This window comes from Coloeus monedula (genome assembly GCF_965178545.1).
Source record: "Coloeus monedula genome assembly, chromosome: 22".
NCBI classification, from domain to species: Eukaryota; Metazoa; Chordata; class Aves; order Passeriformes; family Corvidae; genus Coloeus; species Coloeus monedula.
In genome coordinates this window covers 5,824,963-5,846,484 of record NC_138802.1, presented here as the reverse complement: position 1 = coordinate 5,846,484, position 21,522 = coordinate 5,824,963, and the positions used below count along the sequence as shown (strand labels likewise).

The 21,522-nt window shown below is 51.8% G+C and overlaps 1 protein-coding gene across 1 annotated transcript; it reads left to right on the top strand.

Moving 5' to 3' along the window:
- Positions 1-232: 232 nt before the first annotated feature.
- Positions 233-15,018, top strand: WNT4 (Wnt family member 4; the record flags this gene model as incomplete). The annotated part of the gene is made up of 5 exons (XM_082295749.1): positions 233-359; positions 11,431-11,666; positions 13,691-13,822; positions 14,191-14,333; positions 14,551-15,018. The coding sequence occupies exons 1-5, from the start codon at positions 283-285 to the stop codon at positions 15,016-15,018; spliced, it is 1,056 nt and encodes a 351-aa protein (XP_082151875.1). The 5' UTR covers positions 233-282.
- Between the last annotated feature and the right edge of the window lie 6,504 nt (positions 15,019-21,522).

Sequence of the window (21,522 nt, the reverse complement as noted above, 5' to 3'; positions counted from 1 at the left end):
GGGGTGTCCCCGGCAGCGGGTCCCGCCCAGGGAGCGGCGGAGCCGGGGCGGCCCCCGGGGCTGCCTCCGCCCCCGGCCCGCCTCCGGCCCCGCCGCTCCATCCCGGGACGGGTCGGCCGCCCTGACAGTCGGGCTCAGCGGCCGTCGCGGGAGCATCAACCGGGCAGCGCCCGCCGCTCCTGCCCGCGCCCACCTGCGGCGGCGGCTGCCCCGGGCGCGGGGCGGCGGGGGCGCTGCCGCCGCCGCCGGCTCCGCGCAGTCTCACCCTGCCTGCCCTCCAGGATGAGCCCGGAGTATTCTCTGCGCTCCTTGCTGCTCATCATCCTCGCCACCTTCTCGGCCAACGCCAGCAACTGGCTGTGAGTAGCCGCGAGGCGAGAGGGGGAATACGGACACGCCGCCACTTGTTGGTAGCCCGGGGGGCGCGGAGCAGGTGCCTTGGGTTTGGGTAGCATCGGGGTGCGACCCCCCGCAGCGATGCTGCTCGGTCCCCGGCGGGGCATCGGGTGCCCGTCGCCATCGCGCCGGTCCCTTGTGTCCGCTGAACCTCGCCGCCGTGGCCGTGGGGTTGCAGCCCTCATTCGCAGGCAGGTGGGCGGCAGGGGATGCCGACTCTCCCCAGCCGCTCAGTGGCGGTGTATTATCGCGGCTGATGGGAATGGGGCTTGTTATCTAGCTCCCGTCCCATTTTTTGTCCTTAAGTTATGAATGCGGATCACGCCGAGATCACAGGCGGAGGTCGGGGCATGGGGTCGGAGCGAGGCCTGGGGGTTGGCGAGATGCCACGCGAGGGACAGCGGTCCAGGGGAGGATTTGGCAGAGCTGGGGTGACCAAACGTGCTGGGCTTGGGGATCTGCAGCGAGCAGGGCTCCCACGCCTCGGCCCCCCATTCCCGGTAGGAGGACGGGTGTCGGGGGGCTGTTGCACGCTGCAAAGGAGCCCGATGACATCGGGAACCCGCTGAACAAACACTGAAATAATGTGTAAGGTAAACAGGGACAGAAATCGTTCTGGAAAATTCCTACGTGTTTGCCAAGGCGGTGGGACTACTTTCTGCAGAGGACACCTCTCCTTCCCCCCCCTCCCCGGGGCGGAGGGGATGGAGCATGACAGCACTTTCCCACCTAACTTTGAACGAAGGCATCGGTTCTTCCTAATAAATCTGTTCTGGTGTGAGATGGTGCTTCCCCTGCTCCCCGTGTTGCCGGCTGACGGGAACTAATTAGTTCCCGTGCACGCACCCAGCAGACCCGCTCTCCGGCTGGGAGCATGGGCCGCCTTCATGGATTTCTGTCGGCAGGGGCAGGTACACCACGCAGGATGGGGAGTTCCCGGGTGTGTCGGCATGAAAGATCCTGAGTGTCTTGTACTTTTCCCAACACAGGTGCTCAGGTGGGCACACATCACCGGTGCAAGGAGTCCTCTCTGCATCCGGATACGGCTCCTGCCTTTAGATTTTGAGTCGCTGGAGCCTGTGGGACGTAGGTGGGTTTTGGAGGATGCTCCTCAATGCCTGGGGAAAGCGGCAGGTCAGCGGCACTCTGAGTGTCCTGCCTGTGGGAAAAGGTGGCTGCCTGGGATGCGTTAGTGCTTAGTCCTTCTCCCCTCCTCCTTTGCCAGATGGAGAGACTTGTGTGCCACACGTCTTCAGCAACTGGTGGGTGGATCATAGCAGCTATCAAGGTGGTCTTTTTAACTGTCATGCTTCTGGTGAAGGTATATTGGGAACTGTGGGAGTGTTTTTCCTGCAGGAAGAAAGTCCTGCTGAGGAAGCTCTGTAAGATGATGGCAGATCTCTGGAGAGGAGCAGCTTCGGCTGCCCTGGGACGGGCACGGGGGAAAGTAGGGATTTCATGAGTGAGGTCAGCAAGCTGCCCCGCACGGATGCGCAGAGGTGGGACTCCCCTCGGTCCCCGGCGCCGCACGCAGCTGGGATAGGATTTGGGAGGCGACGCGGAGGGGTGATTCGCCGCACTAGTCGGGGAGGGCTGTGTGCAGCCGTCCGTGCTGGCAGAGCAAGGGTGGGCGCGGGGGGCTCGGCAGCAGAGAGCGGAGGGCTCATTCCTGCCAACAGGGGAGGAAAAGCAGATACATTTCAGTGCGTTTGAAAGGAAGGGGGTCAGCTTTTTTTGATGTTGCAAATGTATCATGATAAAAGGATCGTCCTCCGCTCAGTGCTTTTTATTCTTTGCCTTTAGGATTAAGACAATTCCCATTGTTTATCTTCTCACATCAGAAACAAAGGCTGCCGGAGGCAATAAACAGAGTGAGAAGGATCCCAGGAGTTATCAGATATTCGAGGAATGAGTGTACCCCGTATGTCTTCACGTGTGTGGGCTCGGCATGCTCGGCGTTATCCCAGGGCACTGCCAGCTTGCACCCAGCACACGGGACGGATCCAGCCTCGCCAGGCACACAGTTCTGCACAGAGGTGTGTGCACTGAATGGCAGCGCACAGTGGAGTTTGCTTTTCCAGAAACCTGCTGGATTAGTGATTAAGCTCAGTTGTGAGCTTTTTTTTTTTTTCCCCCTAAAGCTCTAAAGCTTCTTTCAACCTGTACAGACTCGCATTCCCCCAGCGCTTTGGAGAGATGCCGCTTGCAACACTTGATTCTAAGTGTTTCTGTAAGCCTGGCTTTGTGGGAGAAGCGCTCATTTTGGCCATGCAATGGTGTCTGCTGAGCTGCCCCATCCAGTATAAAAAGGAGATGGTGTAGGGATCTCTCAAAGGGATCACTCTGCTACAGTGGCCATTGAGCTGGAAGGGATTTCCCAAATCTTTTCATTAAACAAACCAAGCTGCTTTCTCCCTGGTTAGGAAGCAAACCTCAGGTGCGTTTTCTCAGTGTCTTGAGTTTGGGGAGTTGCTGCTTGACTTGTTGCCTATCCAGAAAGCCTCTTTTCTCCAAATCTGAAGAGATGCTCTGTTCCCACTTCTTGTGAAAGCCTCAGGCTTGCTCTTCCTTCTGCATTTGGAGGCTCAGATTTGCCTCCTGCCTCTTCAGGCACAGATTTGTAAATTAAATAAAGGGCTGTAGACAGAGCCTTTTACATCTCTCTAGCTGTGCACAGGAAGGTCCATCTGGCTTCTACTTTATCTCTGAAGGAGCCCAGGGACATGCTTTATACAGGGGAAGCAGATGAGTTACTTTTCAAAGTAACTTGTACTTTGTAGACTCTTGAACCCACATGTGCAGTGATGTGGTTGAATTTGGAAGCAAGGCCTCTTCTGCTCCAAACCCATCCTGATGCTGAGGGTGTTTCATAGAAAGTTCTAGCCAAACAAGCATCATTCCACAGCTGGAATAGGAGTGCCAGGCTCTGGTTTCAGTCCAGTTGTTTAGTTAGTTATTCACTTATTTACCTATTTTGGAGAGAAGGAGGTCCATATGAAAACATGGACTAGAGAATGTGCAAAGTGGGTTGTGGATGTAAGTATCCACTAACTGCGTGAGACACTGGGGCCCACTGCCTTGCTCTCTAGCTGTTCAGAGGGTTTGAATGATGAGAGAACAGAAACAGAAAACATCAGATACAACAGGGCAGGGTCCTGTAGGGGTGAGACCCCTGGTTAGCAAACTATCTGGGAATCATTACAGCCTCTCTCCATTTTCTTGCAGCTAAAACTGGCTCTGGAGGAGGCTCCCCATATGGTCTGAGATGTGGTTATGCCATTGCAGAGCATGGTGTACCACCAGCAACTCTGTCTATCCATTCTTTACAGGGATTTCACATTTCCATCTGTGCTTGGGACTTGGCTTAAAGGGCCAGGAGCACAGATGGGCTTTTAAAACCTTAAAAAAAAATTAATTTGAGTGCTCTGGGAAAGCTTGAAGACATTGTGAGGGTCCTAGCAAGCCTGGCTAAGCAACTGCTCTCTAACCACTTTCGAGGGCTGGTGAGGAAGGGATAAAAGGAGTTTGGAGTTCCCTGGCCTCCTTTCATCTGAACATCACAAGGTGCTTTGCAAACAGGGGCCCAAATTCTTTGTGCCCATCTCTGCCAGCTTAGGAGTGAGGATGTTACAAGAGCAGGCGGAATGCTCATTTTGTTTGGGTCATTATGCAGTGCAGAGGATTTGAGAGGAAGCATGCCTGGGTCCTGTATTTGCATCCTTCTGGTTTTAAACCAGGCTTTATTTTTTTAAGGTGAGTCTCCACAGCTTTGATAGTGGGGAGAGATCACTTCACCTGGAGCCTGGCTTGGTTTAATTTTGTACAAGATTCTTTGCATGGTCATTGCAATGCTCCCGTCTTCCACCTGGTGAGGAACTGGTCCAGCATTTTCCCATCAGGTGCCGTGCTGCCATGGCACAGATTTGGCAGGTGCAGCTGACTCTAATGCAGAGTTGCTCCTGCCAAGCTCCACTCCCCTCTCCATGCTCCTGGTTTTTGCTGTGAGGACAGTGTCAGGAAGGTTCCCCAGTCACATCTGTCCCAGCAGCCAGGGTGGTAGGTTGCACCATTTGGGTTTGATGAGGAATTTCCTTACTTTAAGGGATGCTGTGGGTTGGAGAAGTGGCTCTCCACTTCTGGGATGCTCAGGGCTCCCTTGCATTGCTCTGTCAGATCAACAAGGTTGGTGCATGAACCCATGGTACCCATTCCCAAGGCTGTGGAGTGGGAAATTGAAACTGCTGTAAATGTATTTTAATTTTTATTTATTTGTAAATCTTGCCACTTCTGACAAAACCAGCTAATTTTAACTGAGCAATGAACACGGGCTGGCTGTGGGTTGCACTCTGCAGATTGCACTCAGGTCCTGGCACTGGACTTCCAAACAAGTTTGGCTTGTCTCTGAGCAATGCTCTTGTCTGGCAGACACCCATCAGGGCTGTGTTTTCCAGGGTGTTAGGAGGGCCCCGTGCTCTCTGACTCCTCAGTGGTGATGGGCATTTCTGTCCTTTCCTAAGAAAGCCTCAAATAAAGTTACACCCCAGTCGTTCACTGCAGAACCTGACTCTAGGGAGGATGGACAAGAGGGAGATAAAACCACTCTGCATCCCAGACTGTGAAGAACTGGATGAGCTCCAAATATGAGCAACAGCAAGAGGCAGGTTTCTTTTTTGCAGTGCCTTGATGTGACTCCATGAATCAGAACTGGACTTTTGCACTGACGCAAAAAAGTGTTTATGTGACTCTGCTGAGAGCTACTGTCCACTTGATTAATTAATTCATCTTTGTAGATGTAGAGAAATGCATTACAGCCACTTTCTTAAAATGATGAAATTGCTGAGCAGTCCTGGAGGTTAACAGTTTCTACGAGATTCTTCTGTATTTCCTTACAAGTGCAACGACACTAGCTCTTACAATAGCTGGTGATTTTTTCTTAAAGGTTGAAAGCCTTGTGAATCCACAAAACTTTCAGTCATCCAAGGCTGCTTGAATGTCAGACTCTGCTCTGGATACTCAGTGCAGGTAACCTCTGCCTTGCCCACCCCAGGGTGTCTGTCCCAACATCTGTGGGTGACCCCTGGCAGCATCCTCCAGGCTCTCTTGGAGCTGCTGCCATGGGCTGTTGCACTTCACAGCCAGGAAGGTGCCGTGCAGGATCTGACTGGCTCAGCAGAACTGGAGCCAGTATTGTGCTTTCATGAAATTACCTGGGGGAAAGTAATCAGTTGAGTCTCTTGGCCGATGTTGGGTAAGATCAAACTAATCCTGTAGAAGGCTTTTTTTGCCACGTATTTGCAAATTCTGATCGAAACATAAAACTCATCAGATTTTCTGCAACCAAGTCTAGCCTGAAGCACTGCAGGAGTTGGCCTGCACTTGCCTCCTCTTGCAACAAGGCCTTGGTGTTGTACCTGAGTCCAGGAGTAGCTTCTATTGGCTTGTAAAGGAAGTAAAGGAAATTTCCTACACATTCAAAGCAGATTTCCAAAATGGATGCTGTTCAGGCTCTTTCCAGCTTCCATCCTGCTCATCCCCATTACAAAGTGGAGATTTTGCCCCAACATGCTCAGAAAGCAAAAAAGCAGCACTGGCTCAGGACCAGCAGCTGGCCATCTCACTGTCCCCAAATACTTGTGATGGGGGAGGCAAGCCACCACCAGTGGCTGGGGCTGGGGCATTGCTGGGTGCACATGGTGTTAGGTGCAGGGTCTAAGGGATGGGGAACAGGACTGGAGGTGTAGGCTCACCCTCGAGCTGAGGGGTAGAAGTGTAAGGCATAGCAATGCCTCCTCCTGGGTGACTCTTTTGGCAGCTGTTAATTGGAGATGAAAAGTAGGTGTGAAAAGCAGGTTTCAGCAAAGAGACGGTGCTCTAACTGTGACAGGAAGGACTGAGGCAGGCAGCTGTATTTCTTCCAAGAAAGAGATCAGACAGGTTCTCAGATGATGACTTTGTAAATCATAGTTTACACTTAGAAAGGCAGGATGTCTAATCCCAGGAGGGAGATGCTCGGTCCCTGGGAGGGCCAAGTCCTGCTACAGAGCCAGCAGCTGGACAAGAGCAACCTTGCAGGTCTCCCACAAATCCTGACAGGAACATGCCCAAGCTGACAGACTTGAAGAACCATGGATGTGGTGGGCCCAACCAGCCTGGTGCTGTTGGCACAGGGAGAGTGGCACTAAGCCCAATATGGGACATTATGAGAAATCTTGGGAGCTCTCTGGCCTGCCTGGAGCATCATCTGACATGCCAGCCTGAGGCATCTTTCCATGGCTTCACTCACCCTGCTTGGTAGGGGAAAGCAACAAGGCAAAGATAAAACACTTCTCCATATCTGTAGGATGGCTCCTTGCAAGGAGCCATAACTCTGATCAGTACCTCTCCCTGCATGCATCTGTCTAGCTATGCAGACAGACAGATGCATGCAGGGATGCATGGGGTTTTTCCATGAGTTTTTCACATTATAAACAAGCCTTTAGTTCTTCCCCAGAAGAAACTTGCCTACACAAGCAGTCGCAATCCTGAGGACAATCTCAAGTCACTGCTGACTGTCCCTGCAGCCTCAGTAAGCATGGAGATGTGCTTGCTGACCCCTCCACAATCTGGGGGGTGTTTGCTGCCTTTCAGACAGGAGCAGAGCTGAATCATCTTCACAGTTTAAGGCTTGGACAAGCCTTTTGTGGCCTTGGCCATTCAACCCTGGGGGAAGGTTGAATATTTGCTGAGCAGGGTGAAGCTTGTGAGCCTGATTTCAGAAGATCTATTGCGTGGTTTATCAGGGATGCCATTGGCCTGGGTCTGAAAGTTCTCATCTTCAGGAAAATATTCCTGAAATGAGACAATACAAAGAGTTCTCACACTTGAAACTCATTTGCTTGAATAAAAGAAACACCAGAGATCTCTGCTTTCTACAAGACATCTGCTGCATCTTCTCTGACCCACCTCAATTGAGTATTTGTCAATGACTGAAATTTCCACACCTTTCCATAGCAGGGAATCTCTCCTCCTAGTTCAATCTGCCAGCTGCTGTGGCTCTTTCAATGTCTCCTTGTCATTTCACCCATTATTCTTCCTCCTGAAAGTATTATCATAATTTTTATTTAAGCAGGGCTTTCTGACATCCCCCACCTTTCCAAAGCTCCCTGGATTTGAGATTTACTTATTTTCCATCTTGCAGAGTGAATCAGCTGCAGCTGCTTAAATTATGGGGCTTCAATCCTGATCTCAATACTGTGGATGGGAAAAAAGGAAGGGCTTTCTGTCAGTTTTCTCTCAGATCAATGACTCTTCAGAGGGAGGCTGTTCTGCAAGTGACTTGCCTGGATTTAAAGGCAGGAGAAAAGAAACATACAACGCCATGATGAAGCAAGGAGACAGAACTTGAAAAAACGGTGTGGGCAGCAGCTCTCCTCTTGAAACATTCTTTGCCCAGTCTTGGAAAAGGAAGAAAATACACCATTATTTGGGCTTTTTTTCCACAAGCAGGGCTGTTTTGAGGCTGCATGTGAGACTTAAATTATAATCTAGAGCTCTGCATAGCAATCGAGATGTGATATCACAATGGAGATCTGCATGGAGACTTTGCAGACGGCAGGAGCTGTTTGTTGCATTCCTCCTGCTGTGCCTGTCTAGCTTTCTGTGCAGGTAGACAAAGGCTTTGGCTGTGGATTCTACCACTTCAGCCCAGGAAAACAAAGTTTGGATGAAGTTCTTGTTAAGGACCAAGCAAAGCACTAGAGCCAGGTTTCCATGGGGACTGTGGGATGCTGCAGATGGGTTTGGTTCCTGACAGCCCTGGTGCTCCACAGCCCTGAGAAACATGAGATGGAAGCATCTCCAAGTGCTGATGAGGGCGGAGCATGTTTCCTAGCTCTTACCTCACTCTTCATCTGCCCCAGAGAGGGGAAGGGGATAAGATGTTCCTACCTGGTGCTCCTGAATGTGGTGTGATGAGATGCCATATGAGAGCCTCAAAGCTGAGGTCCTTCAGCAAAGGTCCTTCCTTAAATCCTTGCCTCAACCTCTGGATCCATCCTGAACGAGGGATCAGGATGGGAGCTTCCTCCCCCATCGAAAACCATGTCTTTTGGAAAGCAGAGATGGTTCTCCTGGACCGGTAACAAACTGATAGCATGATGGGGCCACAGCATTTTAGGCACAGTTGCCTCCATCACCACAGAGGGGCTGCCAAACATAGGCTGAGGAGGGGTGATGGGACACAGGACCTGTCAAGGGGGAGAGAGGCCAGAGTACTGTTCTGGATAGTTTCATCCTACTTGTCTGCCTTGCAAAACAAATTACCAGATCTGTTCTTGGAGAGCTGTACCTATTTTTGAAGCATCCTTGGCCTTTGTTTTATCATCCCAAACAGCATCAAATGTGAGTTGGGAAAGCACCTTATCAGGTGCATCTCCTTGGAAAAACTTGAAAGGCTCTTGTCACACTTTCCTTTATGCGTGCTTTGAATTTATTACTCCATATTGCCCAGAGAATCTCAAGCTGGGAAATATGTAAGAAAAGAAGATGATGCCCCATCCTGAGCAGAGCTGATACTAATGTGGCTCCTACACCTATGTCACAGAACTCTTCTGCCTGTGTCTGCACTCAAAACAGGCACTGACTCATCTGTAGGACCAGTCTCACAGCTTTGAAGGAGATGCTTCCCTGGCATGATAAATGCTGCTAGAGTTGCTGGCAGAGGAGGAAGCCAAATCAGCACAAGGGGTTAGTACTGGAGGTAGATTCTGATTTTCTTGGCTTCCAGGCTCAAAGCTGTTCTATAACCCACATTGTCTTGGGCTGGATCTTACCACTCTGCTGCATCATCTTTCCCATGCCCAAGCTGGAATGATGACTGGACCTGGGAGGAGACAGCTGTTACGGGCACTCTGTGTGTGCTCAGCATTCAACATCCTCAAAGCTCCTGGAGGTGGTTTGGTGCCTTCACCCCACATCAGCCAAGTGCAGCAAGATGTGAGAACAGCAGTTGTTGCACTCCATGTCTGGGATGGCAGCACAGGGTCAGGGACACCCATGTGCATGGTGTGGGGGCCAGCAGAAAGGTGACAGTCTTGAGTTTGGCCATGGTGGGTTTTTCAAGCCACCCATGTGCATCAGGTCCTGTCCTCTGCAAACAGGGCTGTCCCCTTGGAGGAGCAGGATGCCTTGGGCAAAGATGATTTGCTGGTATAAAGGCTCTAAGAACACTTGGCTCTGAAACTCCAGCAGCCTGCTGCTTCCGACTGTTGGAGAAGCTTTGCCTCCATGATCACAATCAGGGAAAACTGAATACTTTTGACATCTCACCATGCAGATTCCCCATGAACTCCATGAGCCAAGACAGCTTTCTCTCTGGCTCCCATGGCCCCGCAGTTGTGAGCATGAAACCAAGCTGCTGAATAATTCCGCTGATGCACAGAAGAGAAAATCCTGTTCTCTCCTCCTGGGGCAGACTGGCAAGGTTAATGGGAGGAAGAGGCTGTGACAACCTATTTTGTGGCTGAAGTCAGCAGATCTGGCTCCTGGGACACATGGGAACAGGCAGGGAGCAGGAGCCACTTTTGCACAGTCACTTCTCAGAGGCAAGCAGGGCTTCAAAAGAAAAATCCTTAGCAGGATGTTGCAACTTGGGAGGAGGAGTTAAAAAAACAAGCAAACAAAAAAACCCACAAGTTCTGTATGGCTGGGAAATGCAGTCAAGGCATGAAGTTTCCAAAAAGCTCACTACTTGCATCTCTTGGTGCAGACAAAGTAGCAGCATGAAACAACACTGACAATTCCCAAGGACACTAATGCTCAGTGTGGTCAGTAGATGGATGGGTGCAAGTGTGAGTTACACCTGTCCTGTGCAGGGGACCTCCACAGCAGGTCAGGGCTCCACCATGGAGGTGTCATCTAAAGTGGCTGCCAGCAGCCACAGGAAGGAGGGGGTCTCATATACACACCTGCCAGCACAGTCACTAATAATTGTAGGGGATATTAGATTATCACACAGCCCTGTTGGAAAATCTGACTGGGTCTATCTTAAGCTCCTTCTGTGATCCAGAGGTTGGGGCAGGAGGATGGAACTGGGAAACGGGCAAGCATGGACACCGTGCCCACAACACAACAAGGGGTGGGAGGCTGAGTTACTGGGATGTGCAGCAGGAACCATCATGCCCACACATGGACAAGGAAATGCTGAGAGTTTTTGAGGTGCTTGGTCTTAAAGGTGCTTGCTCCCTCATTCCTCTAATGCTGACACCCAAGAGCAGCTCTGTGACTCTTTCTGCTGAAGATGGCGCTATGGAAAGCAGAACACATGGTCCCCTCCACACAGGACCAGTCTTTTCCAGATTATCTAAGACCTCATGGCTCTATTCACAAGTTGGGCTGGTGGAGAAGGTGCCCAGTCTGTGCAATTTTGCCCCAGCAGGCTCCTGATTCTGCTTCCCTGCTTCAAGCCCTGCTTGAATCCCAAGTGACAGGAAACCTGGCAGCTCCCAGAGGCCATCCTTGCCTGGGATGGGGGAGCTAAAAGCAGCCTCCAGGAGGGAAGTGGTTTGAAGGGCAATGTTTGCCGGTGATGAACACACAGCCATGCTGTGGGAGCACTGTGGCAGATGGAGCTGGCAGCCAAGTGCCTGTCCTGCTTGTTTTGGCTGACTTCAGAGACCTCTGGCTTTTCCTAGTAGCACTTGGATATGCTGGTACTCAGGAGACCTGACCAGGAACATTCAGACAACGCTGAAAATATCTTCCTTGCCTGCAACAGAGGCAAAGGGGAGCCAACAGCTGGACTCCCTGAGAGACAGGGACTAGGCTGCAGAGGGATGGTGGTTTTGCTTGGGCTTGTTCTCTGTCAGTCAAAAATGCATCTTGTGGAGCCACTGCTATGGTACATTTATAGGTACCCCAGATGGGCAGCAGGTCTCAGCTATGGAGGGAATAAGAGGTTCAGTCTCCTTGCTTTCTGCAAGGCTGAACATGGGTCCCAGCTGAATATGGGCTCCCCTAGCCCTTGCCTCCTAACCCGTTGTGCTGGTGTCATGGCAGGTACCTGGCAAAGCTGTCTTCAGTGGGGAGCATCTCCGAGGAGGAGACCTGCGAGAAGCTGAAGGGCTTGATCCAGCGCCAGGTGCAGATGTGTAAGAGGAACCTGGAGGTGATGGACTCGGTGCGACGCGGAGCCCAGCTGGCCATCGAGGAGTGCCAGTACCAGTTCCGCAACCGCCGCTGGAACTGCTCCACACTAGACACCCTGCCTGTCTTCGGCAAAGTGGTGACACAAGGTGAGCTGGAAGGATGTGTGTCTGGGGTGATGCTGCTGGGGGAATGGCTATAAAAGCAGTCTGGTGGACTGCAGGTGGTAGGATTTTGCCTTCTTGCCCCAAACCGGTGGCTGGGGAGGGTCAGGAAGGGCCTATCCAGTGTTGGATCTTGGGGCAGATGGGTCCCTGTGCACTTCAGCAGGGCTCTTCTCACTATGTTGGGTACAATATATCCAGACTCCTGCTGCTCCTCAGCTCTCCTGAACCTTTTTCACACGCATTGACAAGGACATGCCAAGTTTGAAAAGAGGTCCTAAAGTCACCCTGTGGTCTCATCTCTTCCCCACCAAGCCCAGGAGCTCCACTCCACAAAGCCATTTACTCAGTCTCTTTCTGGGTAGTGCTGAAGTGGTGGCTGCTGCCAGGCTGGCATGTGGCCGCTCTTGAGCAGAGCATCAATGGGCACCATCAGGAGGATGGCTCAGTGCCACCTGGCATGGGAAGAACTCGTGGCAGCATCATTGCCCACCACCAGCCTTCAGGGCTGGGTATGGCCAGGGCAGCCCCCAGCCCCTCTGATCCCAGCTGCACCCCAACTTCCCAGCACAGGACTGTAATCAAACCAGAGCACTGGAGTGAGGATACAGAGGGGAAAACCCCTCTGCAACCCCTTAAGATCACTGAAGCATCCCTTACCTCCCCTCAGGTGCTATCTCTGAGGCACTATCTCACCTCCTATCCCAGGACCCCTAGACCAAAGCATCCTCCCGGCTCCTTATTTGACTTTCCTCCCCTCAATGCAGGGGTGAAGATCTCTTCTTGTGAAGGTTCAGGGACTGGAAATACCAGAAATACCAGAAACTAAAAGTCGTCTCTTTTTAGGCAGCCACAGCACAAACCAACCAACATGATCCTACTATTAGCCTCGATTAACTTGGAGGCGGTTCAGTCCCCACACTGGCTGGGTCCTCCCCAGCCACTGCCAGCTGGGCCACCAAAGTCTGGGATGCGACCACCAAAGTAGCTGCCCTCTCTCTGACCGCCAAGCTGGGTGATGCCTGCTCACAAGCCATCCCCCCTCTGCACCAAGCACGGGACCACCCCAAATGCCAGCCCTCCTTGCTCAGAACTGGAGGGTTTGTGTCCTCAACCAGCCTTGGAGGACAGTGGGGATTTGTGTGTTGCTAGAGCTGATACCTGCCCCTGCTACTCTGTGTGTTCACACCCAGGGATCTGTCCAACTTCTCAAACACGCTTTTCCCAACCATGTGGCACCACATAGGTACCTGACACAAGAACTGGGACTGGACTGCACCCTGGACACCAGTGGGGTTCTGTGAGGTGCTTTGGGAGCAGAACAAGGTTTTGCAGAGTAGTTTGGGAGGCGTTGGGAGCTACAGGACCCTGTGAAAGAGGATGGCAAGGATCTGCACCTGCAGGGAATGTTCCTGGACATGGAAAGCAGACAGGTGTTTTGGATGCAGGAAGGATTCCATGGCAGAGGTGCCCTGCAAGCACAAGGCAAGACAGTCTTCCATATAAGCGCTGGAGAGCTCTGCCTGCATTGGCAGTGCAGCCTCTGTCTCTCCTATTGCCAGGTTTTATCATTCACCCATCATTCATGTTTTTAATATTGTGGGGCAGTTCCCAGCTTATTCACTATTGCAAGAATGGGCCCTCACTGCTGCAAAACATCTCCCAGCACCCAGGGGTCTCTGATGAGTCAGGTTCAGGCTTGACACTAAGCAAACAGCATCCCTGGAAGTGGGGACAATGAGGGTTCTGCATGGGCTGTCTCATCTTAGGAGGAAGTGACAGAGCAAAGGGTTTAGCCTGATAGCTCTGTATAGCCGAGAGCCATCTTTCAGACCAGCTTTTCAGGGGGGTTTATGTGCCACACCAGTGTTAAGAGGGGAGAGGAGAAGAGACACACATGGCAGGCCACCAAGGGCCTTTGGCCACCGGGCTACATCCCCTCCAGAATTCCCGCTCATGTTGCCTCGGACTTGCTGCCACATTTCCCACCATGGTTTGTGCCATTTCAGGGACGCGGGAGGCAGCGTTCGTCTATGCCATCTCTTCGGCAGGGGTGGCCTTTGCCGTGACCCGCGCCTGCAGCAGTGGTGAGCTGGACAAGTGTGGATGTGACCGCACAGTGCAGGGGGGCAGCCCACAGGGTGAGTGTCTGAACAGGGAGCAGCTGCACCTGCCTGGGGACGCGAAGTAGCCAAAATACTTGCAATTCAAACCCACTCTCTGGAGCCATCCAGAAAGGAGGGAAAAGTTTAAAAAAACAAAACTCTGGTTAGTCCACATGAGTGCCTCAAAAAGGCACCTGGGTGCATAAACCACAGGACAGAAAGCATCTTGTCCATGTGTCCCCCAGGGCCACACTCCCTAGCTTCTCTAATTCCCCATGCGGCCCAGACTACTAGGCAGCAAGACAGAGAGGGGGCAAGCCAGCTGGATTTTAGCAAGAGCAGGGCTGGAGAGTGCAAGCACTACAGGGTGGCAGTACCTGTCTCATCTGTGCTCTCTGCCTCAGGCTTCCAGTGGTCGGGCTGCTCCGATAACATCGCCTACGGCGTGGCCTTCTCACAGTCCTTCGTCGACATCCGCGAGAGGAGCAAAGGGGCCTCTTCCAACAGAGCATTAATGAACCTCCACAACAACGAGGCAGGGAGGAAGGTAATGGCAAGGAGGAAACGCAGGCAGTTGCTGCGGCTCTGCAGCATCCCACCCAGGCTCTGCAGCCACAGCTTGAGCCATTTGGGCTTCTTTTAATCCCATACCCACCCAGCAGTGTTTTCTGCACAGCCCTCCCAGGCCCCATCCATTGCACCCTCCCTGCTGTGTCCATCCCATGCTGACCATCCCATCTTGTTCCTTGTGTCTGTTCCTCCAGGCAATCCTGAACAACATGCGGGTGGAATGTAAGTGTCATGGTGTGTCAGGCTCGTGCGAGTTCAAGACATGCTGGAAAGCCATGCCCCCCTTCCGCAAAGTGGGCAACATCCTGAAGGAGAAATTTGATGGTGCCACCGAGGTTGAACAGAGCGAGATTGGATCCACCAAAGTGCTGGTGCCCAAAAACTCCCAGTTCAAGCCCCACACAGACGAGGACCTCGTCTACCTAGACTCCAGTCCCGACTTCTGTGACCACGACCTCAAGAATGGGGTCCTGGGCACCAGTGGGCGGCAGTGCAATAAGACCTCCAAGGCCATTGATGGCTGCGAGCTGATGTGCTGCGGCCGTGGCTTTCACACGGACGAAGTGGAGGTTGTGGAAAGGTGCAGCTGCAAATTCCACTGGTGCTGCTCTGTCAAGTGCAAACCCTGCCATCGGGTGGTGGAGATCCACACGTGCCGGTGATGCACGGGGGAGAGCATCCACCTGTATCCTCTTTAACTGACCCTGCTTCTCCCTTGCCCCACAGCCAGGACTGAGGAAGTGACCCAGATGCTGCAGGGAGAGCACACCTCTTTACAGAGACAGAACCACAGAGAAAAACAGAGTTTAAAGAAAAAAATATTTAAAGTTTAAAAAAACTGATCATTGTTGGCTTTTTTAAATTTTGTTTTGTCTGCTTTGCTGTATTTCTTGCTGAAGCCAGAACCCCTTAGTGTCCTGTGCCAGCAGACACGTTTGCTCTCTGGCTGGCTGGGGACCTGTGTGGTGCCAGCTCCTGTTGGATGGGCTCCTGCTGCCTCTGGAGCGCTGCAGATAAGAAGTGTTTAAGACAAGGGTAATGAAGCATTTGAAATCTTCTATCACAGTTATTTTTGTTTGTTTAAGGCACATGCTGAGCATCTTGGACCACCACTGCCCTGGCTAAGCCTCAGGAAGGGAAGGAGCACAGCCAGCCTGTGCAGCCAGGTGCATGGCAAGGGACAGGCAGGTGGTGACAAGGGTGGCACTGTCCTCCAAGAGTTAAGTTCCATGTGGAGCCCAGCAAGGGTGATCAGTTTATGAGGGAAATGTGGGACACTTCTGCACCTCCTTGTTGTGAGATGCTCAAAGGCCTCCTGGGCAATGGATGGATTTTGGAGCAGCTCCAGGGGCTGCTCTGATTTACAGAAGCTCCTCAGTGGCTGCCTAGGGCTACTGGGGGACACGATGGTCCCACCATGCTCCCTTTCCCTCATCTCTTCTCCAGTACCTGGTTCCACTGGAGACAGCAAAGGGCAGTGACACCTGCAATCCACTGACTCTTAATGGAGCTGGGAGCTGATGGGAGAAAATCCAAATTGATTTCTTTCCTTCTGTCCCATAATTGCCCCCACCTTGCATGCATCCCACAACAGGTCTCCTCTCCCACAACAGGTCTCCTCTTTCTCCTCCACATGCCTGTTCTCCTCACTCAGGAAGGCGCTTGGGGACAGTCACCATCCTGCTGAATGCTGAGAAAAGCAAAAGTACACAGTGGAGCAATTGCTGGGGGTGGAGGAATGCTGGTGTTCTGCCGCTATCGCTGTCTCACCCTTAGGAAGACACGAAAGAAGGACTCAGCCAGAGGGATGCCACCATGTGTGCCTGGTCACAGAAATTTAGTGCAGCAGGGCCCCAGCTGTCCTGTCTTGCTCCCTGGGACACTGCCATGAGGATAAGGTGCTGTCCTGCCTACTCCGTCTTCCCTCTGCCTAGGACTGGCTTAGTGCAGAGTCCTTGCTGTTGGGCTGCAGTACGAAATATTTGGAGAACTAATAAGCAGAGGGGCACTGCGAGGGGAGGTGGAAAGTGAACCAATTCCTCTCTTCCTCACTCAGTGGTCTATGAGTCAAGAAGTAAAAGGGAGGCAGAGAAAAACCTCAAAATGGCACCTTAAGCCAACAGGCGAGGAGTCAGCATTGCTGAGCCCTCCTGTGTAGGAGGGAGCTCTCTGCATGGTCCAGGAAAGCCCAGAGCTGTGGCCATCACCCTCCCAGCTGAAGGAGGGGGTTCCTGCAAAACCTGCAGTCTTGTTTTTCTTCCTTGAGGGGGGAAAGGTTGGGGGAATGCACAGACGTATGTGAAATCCCATCTGTGCCATGGCAGTGATGGGCTGGAGGAAAGCCTGTGGTCGCTGGAAGATCTCCAGACACCGTCTGCTGACAACTGACTTGAAGCAGTGCAGGGCAAGGGAGGTTTGCATCAGGGTAACCCCCAGCGCACCCCAGCTGCCTCCCTCCTGCCTGCTCAGCACCAGCTCCAATAAACCTCCAGCAAAATGTGCCACGTGATGGGGAGGGACACCCTAGGTAGGCCCTGAGGTAGAGCACCGTGGGTTGATCCATTTCAGTGCAAATGAGAGATCTGCACACCAGGGCAGGGTTTGCCTCTCTCAGTTGGCCAAGGGTGCAGCATTAAATCCCCAGGGGGGCAATCTAAGCTTTGCCTCCCCTGGTTCCATCTCCAGCCCCCCCAAGGCTGCAAATCCTCAAATACCTTAGAGACTATTATTCCTCTTCCCAGCTCATGCAGAGGAGGTCACAGACCTCAGGCCATTGGCCAAGTCTTCTACTCCTTGTCCATCTAGGATGAGGGCCAAAGCCGAACAAGACAATCCAAATCAGCATGGAGATTAATGTCTGCACATGGGATTTTTTCAAGCTGCAGTGAAAACTAAGCCCTGCAAGTGCCACCCAGGGATAGTTTGGCTCTGCAGCACCCTGGCTCTTCTCATAACTGTAAATTTCAACACCAGAGGCGGGGTTAGAAATGCATTTTCATATTTACTTTGTCTATTAAATAATGAGTTTGTGCTGAACAAGCCATGGGGTTTTCCTGTCCTGTAATCATCTCCACTGGTCAGTGTAAAACCATAACGTGCTGCAAACCCCTCATGGTTGCTGGTCTCCTCCCAAGAGTCCTTAGCTGGTAAGAGAGGTGCCTACATTGTGCCTCCAGATAATGCAAAGGGAACACTAAAGCTCTCTTTGTCCCTCCTCCAGTCTCTCCTCAGGAGATGCTGGTGTTTGGACCACAGGCTGCATCCCTGCTTTCCCATCAGTGGAAGCACAGCTTGTTTCACAAGCCTTAACCACTTGACACACCACTGGCTTAAGAGGCAACTTATTTTAGATTTCAGTAAGTCTCTGACTTCCTCCTGTAAAGAGGGCATCAATATCCATCTGCTTAGAACAGTGCTCCTCTGCCCTGTCCACAGCCAAGGAGCCACAGCTACCTTGTGTGCTGCTGGAAGCATCCTGCCAGTGGGCTCAACGTGCATTTGAGCTGGGAAGGGGCAAGAACTGCCCCTAGATGCCAAGTCAGGGACCTGCTGACTTTTACCTCCATCCCTGTCCTGCGGTGTGCTGGATTTGGAGGGGATGCAGTGCCAGCTACCGAGGTATGCTCCAAGCTGCCCACAGCCGGTGCATTTTGCTTGTCCCTTTTCCTTCCTCCAAGTCGGGAGTATTGGCTGCATCCTTTTCACACTCCCCTACAATCTGGAGCTTCTTGCTTCAGCAGGGGTTGCTGCTGGGTCCAGCTGTACACTCTGCCTTGTCTCTTTTCTTTAGCTGTAGCTCTCCATTTGTGTGCTCTCAAAGCTCACCTTTCCATAGGCCCATGGTAAAACCACTGTCTTCTCTCCCTTCAGCCTCTCTGGTGGCAGGGGTTGAGGGGTATTTTGTTAAGTTTAACTTGTTGCAGAAAGAGGATGGTAGGATGGGAGAAAATGATGCCTGAGCCTCCCAAAAATCCTTACTTCCAACAGCTCCTCTCTTCCCCTGGTGGATCCCACTCCTCCAGTACTTCTTTTCCCCACTCCAGCAGCAGCCTCAGGTGAGGAACTCTCCAGTGAAAAAAAAAAAAAGATGCCACATTCTTCTGCTGAAACAAGGTGAAGGGAGACACTGGCTTCTCTGTGACCATAGACAGAGCAAGGTGTTTGTGTTCCCCTCTTCCAGTGCCCCCCACCTGCTCTGCCTGTCCCCTGCATCCCACATACATCAGACCACATCACACTATGCCTTTCCCCACCACTGCATCCTGTCACATGCTCGGCCCCATTCCAGCCCTACAGGCCCAGAACTAGGTCCTCATCCTCAGCCCCCCAACACCTTCTCCTTAGTAAGCTCATCCCTCCTTTGAGAACTCACAGGCTGACATCCCCACCCAGCCTCTTGCCCTCATAAACTTTGCTGGATGTCCCACTTGCCAACTTGAGATCATCATGGCAAAAATAGGATTCAGCTCCAAGTCCTCTCCACCCTGCTGCGATGGGTAAATCCATGATTTTTTTCCCATTCCCCAAACTCCCAACTTTACCACCATGTTCTGCTTCTTCTGTTTTCTTCACCTTTTCTACTGGAAAATCCACCTGTGTGTCAGGTAGCTTCAGCTTCAGCTATTTCAAGCTCTGGACTTCACACTTCCAAACTCTCCATCCCAGATCCAAGCACGGCACAGCCAAGCACATGGGCAGAGCTGGTATTTCTCTCCAGCTGTTTCAACCACATCACCCTCATGCCCTTTACTGGCCATGGACACTTCCCTCACTCCCAACTATCTCACTCTCCCTCCCTGGGCATGTTCAGCCTCACCCACTGCTCCTTGCAAAGCAATTAAATCACCGTGGGTGACATTAATGATGCTGACAGAGCATAAGTTAGCACTCACATCCTTTCCTTCCCTCATACCATCAGTGAACATTACAGCAAATCCCTTTGCATATTCCTTCAGCAATGAGCACAGTAATTCTCCTGTATCTCCTTCTCTCCCTTTATCCATGAGTTTACCAGCTGGCTGTAGGGAAGCAAGGTGATGGAGACAGCAGGAAAGAAGAGTCTAGGACCACCAAAGAGTAATACTTCAAGGACAGAATGGTGTATTACTGCATGGGGAGGTGAAAAAGAGGATCAGTCCTCCTTAGAGCTGCCACACCACAGTAATTGGGAATGATGGGCCTCATGTCAGTCTGGCACAGGAGAACCCACGCTGGGGTGACCATCACTTCCACCTGCACTTGCTGAAGATGTCAGTGCCTTGGCCAAGCAGAGTGTCCTTCAGCAGCACAAGGCTGCAGCACAAGGCCATGCTGAAGGACAGACACCCAGCAGAGCAGAGCCTTTGACAGCAGCATGATACCATGACGGCAGGAGGGCGCCCAGCCAGCGCTCCTCAGAGAGGCCTCCCGACCCTGACTGCCAAAATCCTGCTTTAAGCACAAGAAAATAAATTGTGCAACTTGCCTTGGACTGAATTGTAACACTCAGTGCGGGTGGAGGGGAGAAAGGGGCAGGAGCTGGGCTGAGGATCAGGCCTTGCATCACAGCATTTAGGCTGGACCACAGTAACACCTGGTGCTTGAGCAGCACCTGCACCGGACTCTGCCCTTCTCATCCCTCACAGGTATGCCCAGGAAGTTTCTGCAGCCACCAAGCCACCAAGCTCCTACTCAGGGAGCCAGATGCAGCCACATGCAAGCCTCATTCTTGTGCCTGTGCTCAGTCCTCAGGAGCTACAATCTCTCCAGACCCAGCAACACATTCCTTCTCCCATCCCAGATCTGACCGTCAGTATTTCCTCAAGTGCATGTGCAAGGAGTGTTGCCTGGGTGAGCTCCATACCACTGTGGATCCCCAAATTGCTGTGGCAGTGCCTCAACACTAGATGTTTGGTCCAAAGCAGCTAAATGATCCACCAGGATCCTCTCATTCCAGCTCTTCATCACCACATGTGAAAGCACAAATTGCAAGCCTTAATTAGAATCATTTGCTCAGCAGTGCAAAAAAATAACCCACCCCAAACCCCTCAGTGGCTGTTGAGCCTACTTGTCCCTCTCAGCTCTGGTCTAGGACAGTTGTTGCATTATCACAGCTTTGGTCCTGTAATTTACATGGGCAGACAGTGATGGGACCATGGGAAACAATTTTAAACTAAAAGAGGAGGGATTTAGATTGGATGTTAGGAAGAAATTCTTTACCCCAGAGGGTTGTCAGGCTATTACAGCAAGGCTTAATAAGAAGTGGTTGGAAAATGCAATGGCCTGTCTCTTCAGGTGTCACAGCCTCCTGAGCTGGGGGTAGCCAAACTCAGTCCGTGAAAAGGTCTCACCACCACCTCAAGCCCTTTCCAAAGGAAGACTATCAAGCAGCGTGGCAAAGCAGGCAACCAGCAGGTAGGTAATCTGCCTTCACCAGTGACTGTACTGTAGTATAGGAACTGAAACTATGATGGCTGGTCACCTCTCGCCTGTCTTATCATCCCCGGGTGCCCACAGGTGACCTCATAGAGGTACATGAAGCACTGCCAGAACTATGCACCTACTGCTTGCTCACCAAGTCAGAGCTCAATGGACTGTGACTTCTTCCCTACAGCATAATCTGAGAAGCCATCGCTTCTCCAGCTCCCACCCTTTGGTCTGCAAGATGATTTTAACTACCTGCATGTACATCATTGTTTTGCTGGTTCAGAAACAAGAGATGCGCAACCCCACCACATGTCAAGGAACTGTCAGAAAAATTGCTGTGGCCAGGAAAGGATGTTAGAACCAGAAGTGCTCCTGCATCTTCCCTCATATCTACAGCTTCCACCAAAGACACCCAGGAGAGCAGCACCTGACAGCATCAAATTTATAGGCTCAGAGTCTCTACTTTCCTGAAGGAGAGGAAGATAGCGTATAGAAGTTTATCAGAAAATAGCTCTTGAACCCAAGAATTAGAACTTTCTAAAGGGAGTTTTCAGGCTGCTTCTGAAAAAAGAGAGTCCAGGCGTCCTGTTGTACTGCAGAATTGCTTGTTGAGCTACTGTCCAGGGAAGAAGTTGTGCAGAAAATTAAATGTAGAAGGGTTATAGAGGCCTTCAAACTTGGCTGTAAAACAAGATGTCCAAGAATGACCACAGAAATACAGAATACGTTCAGAGCAGTGCAGAGGGTCAAGGCACTGGTTA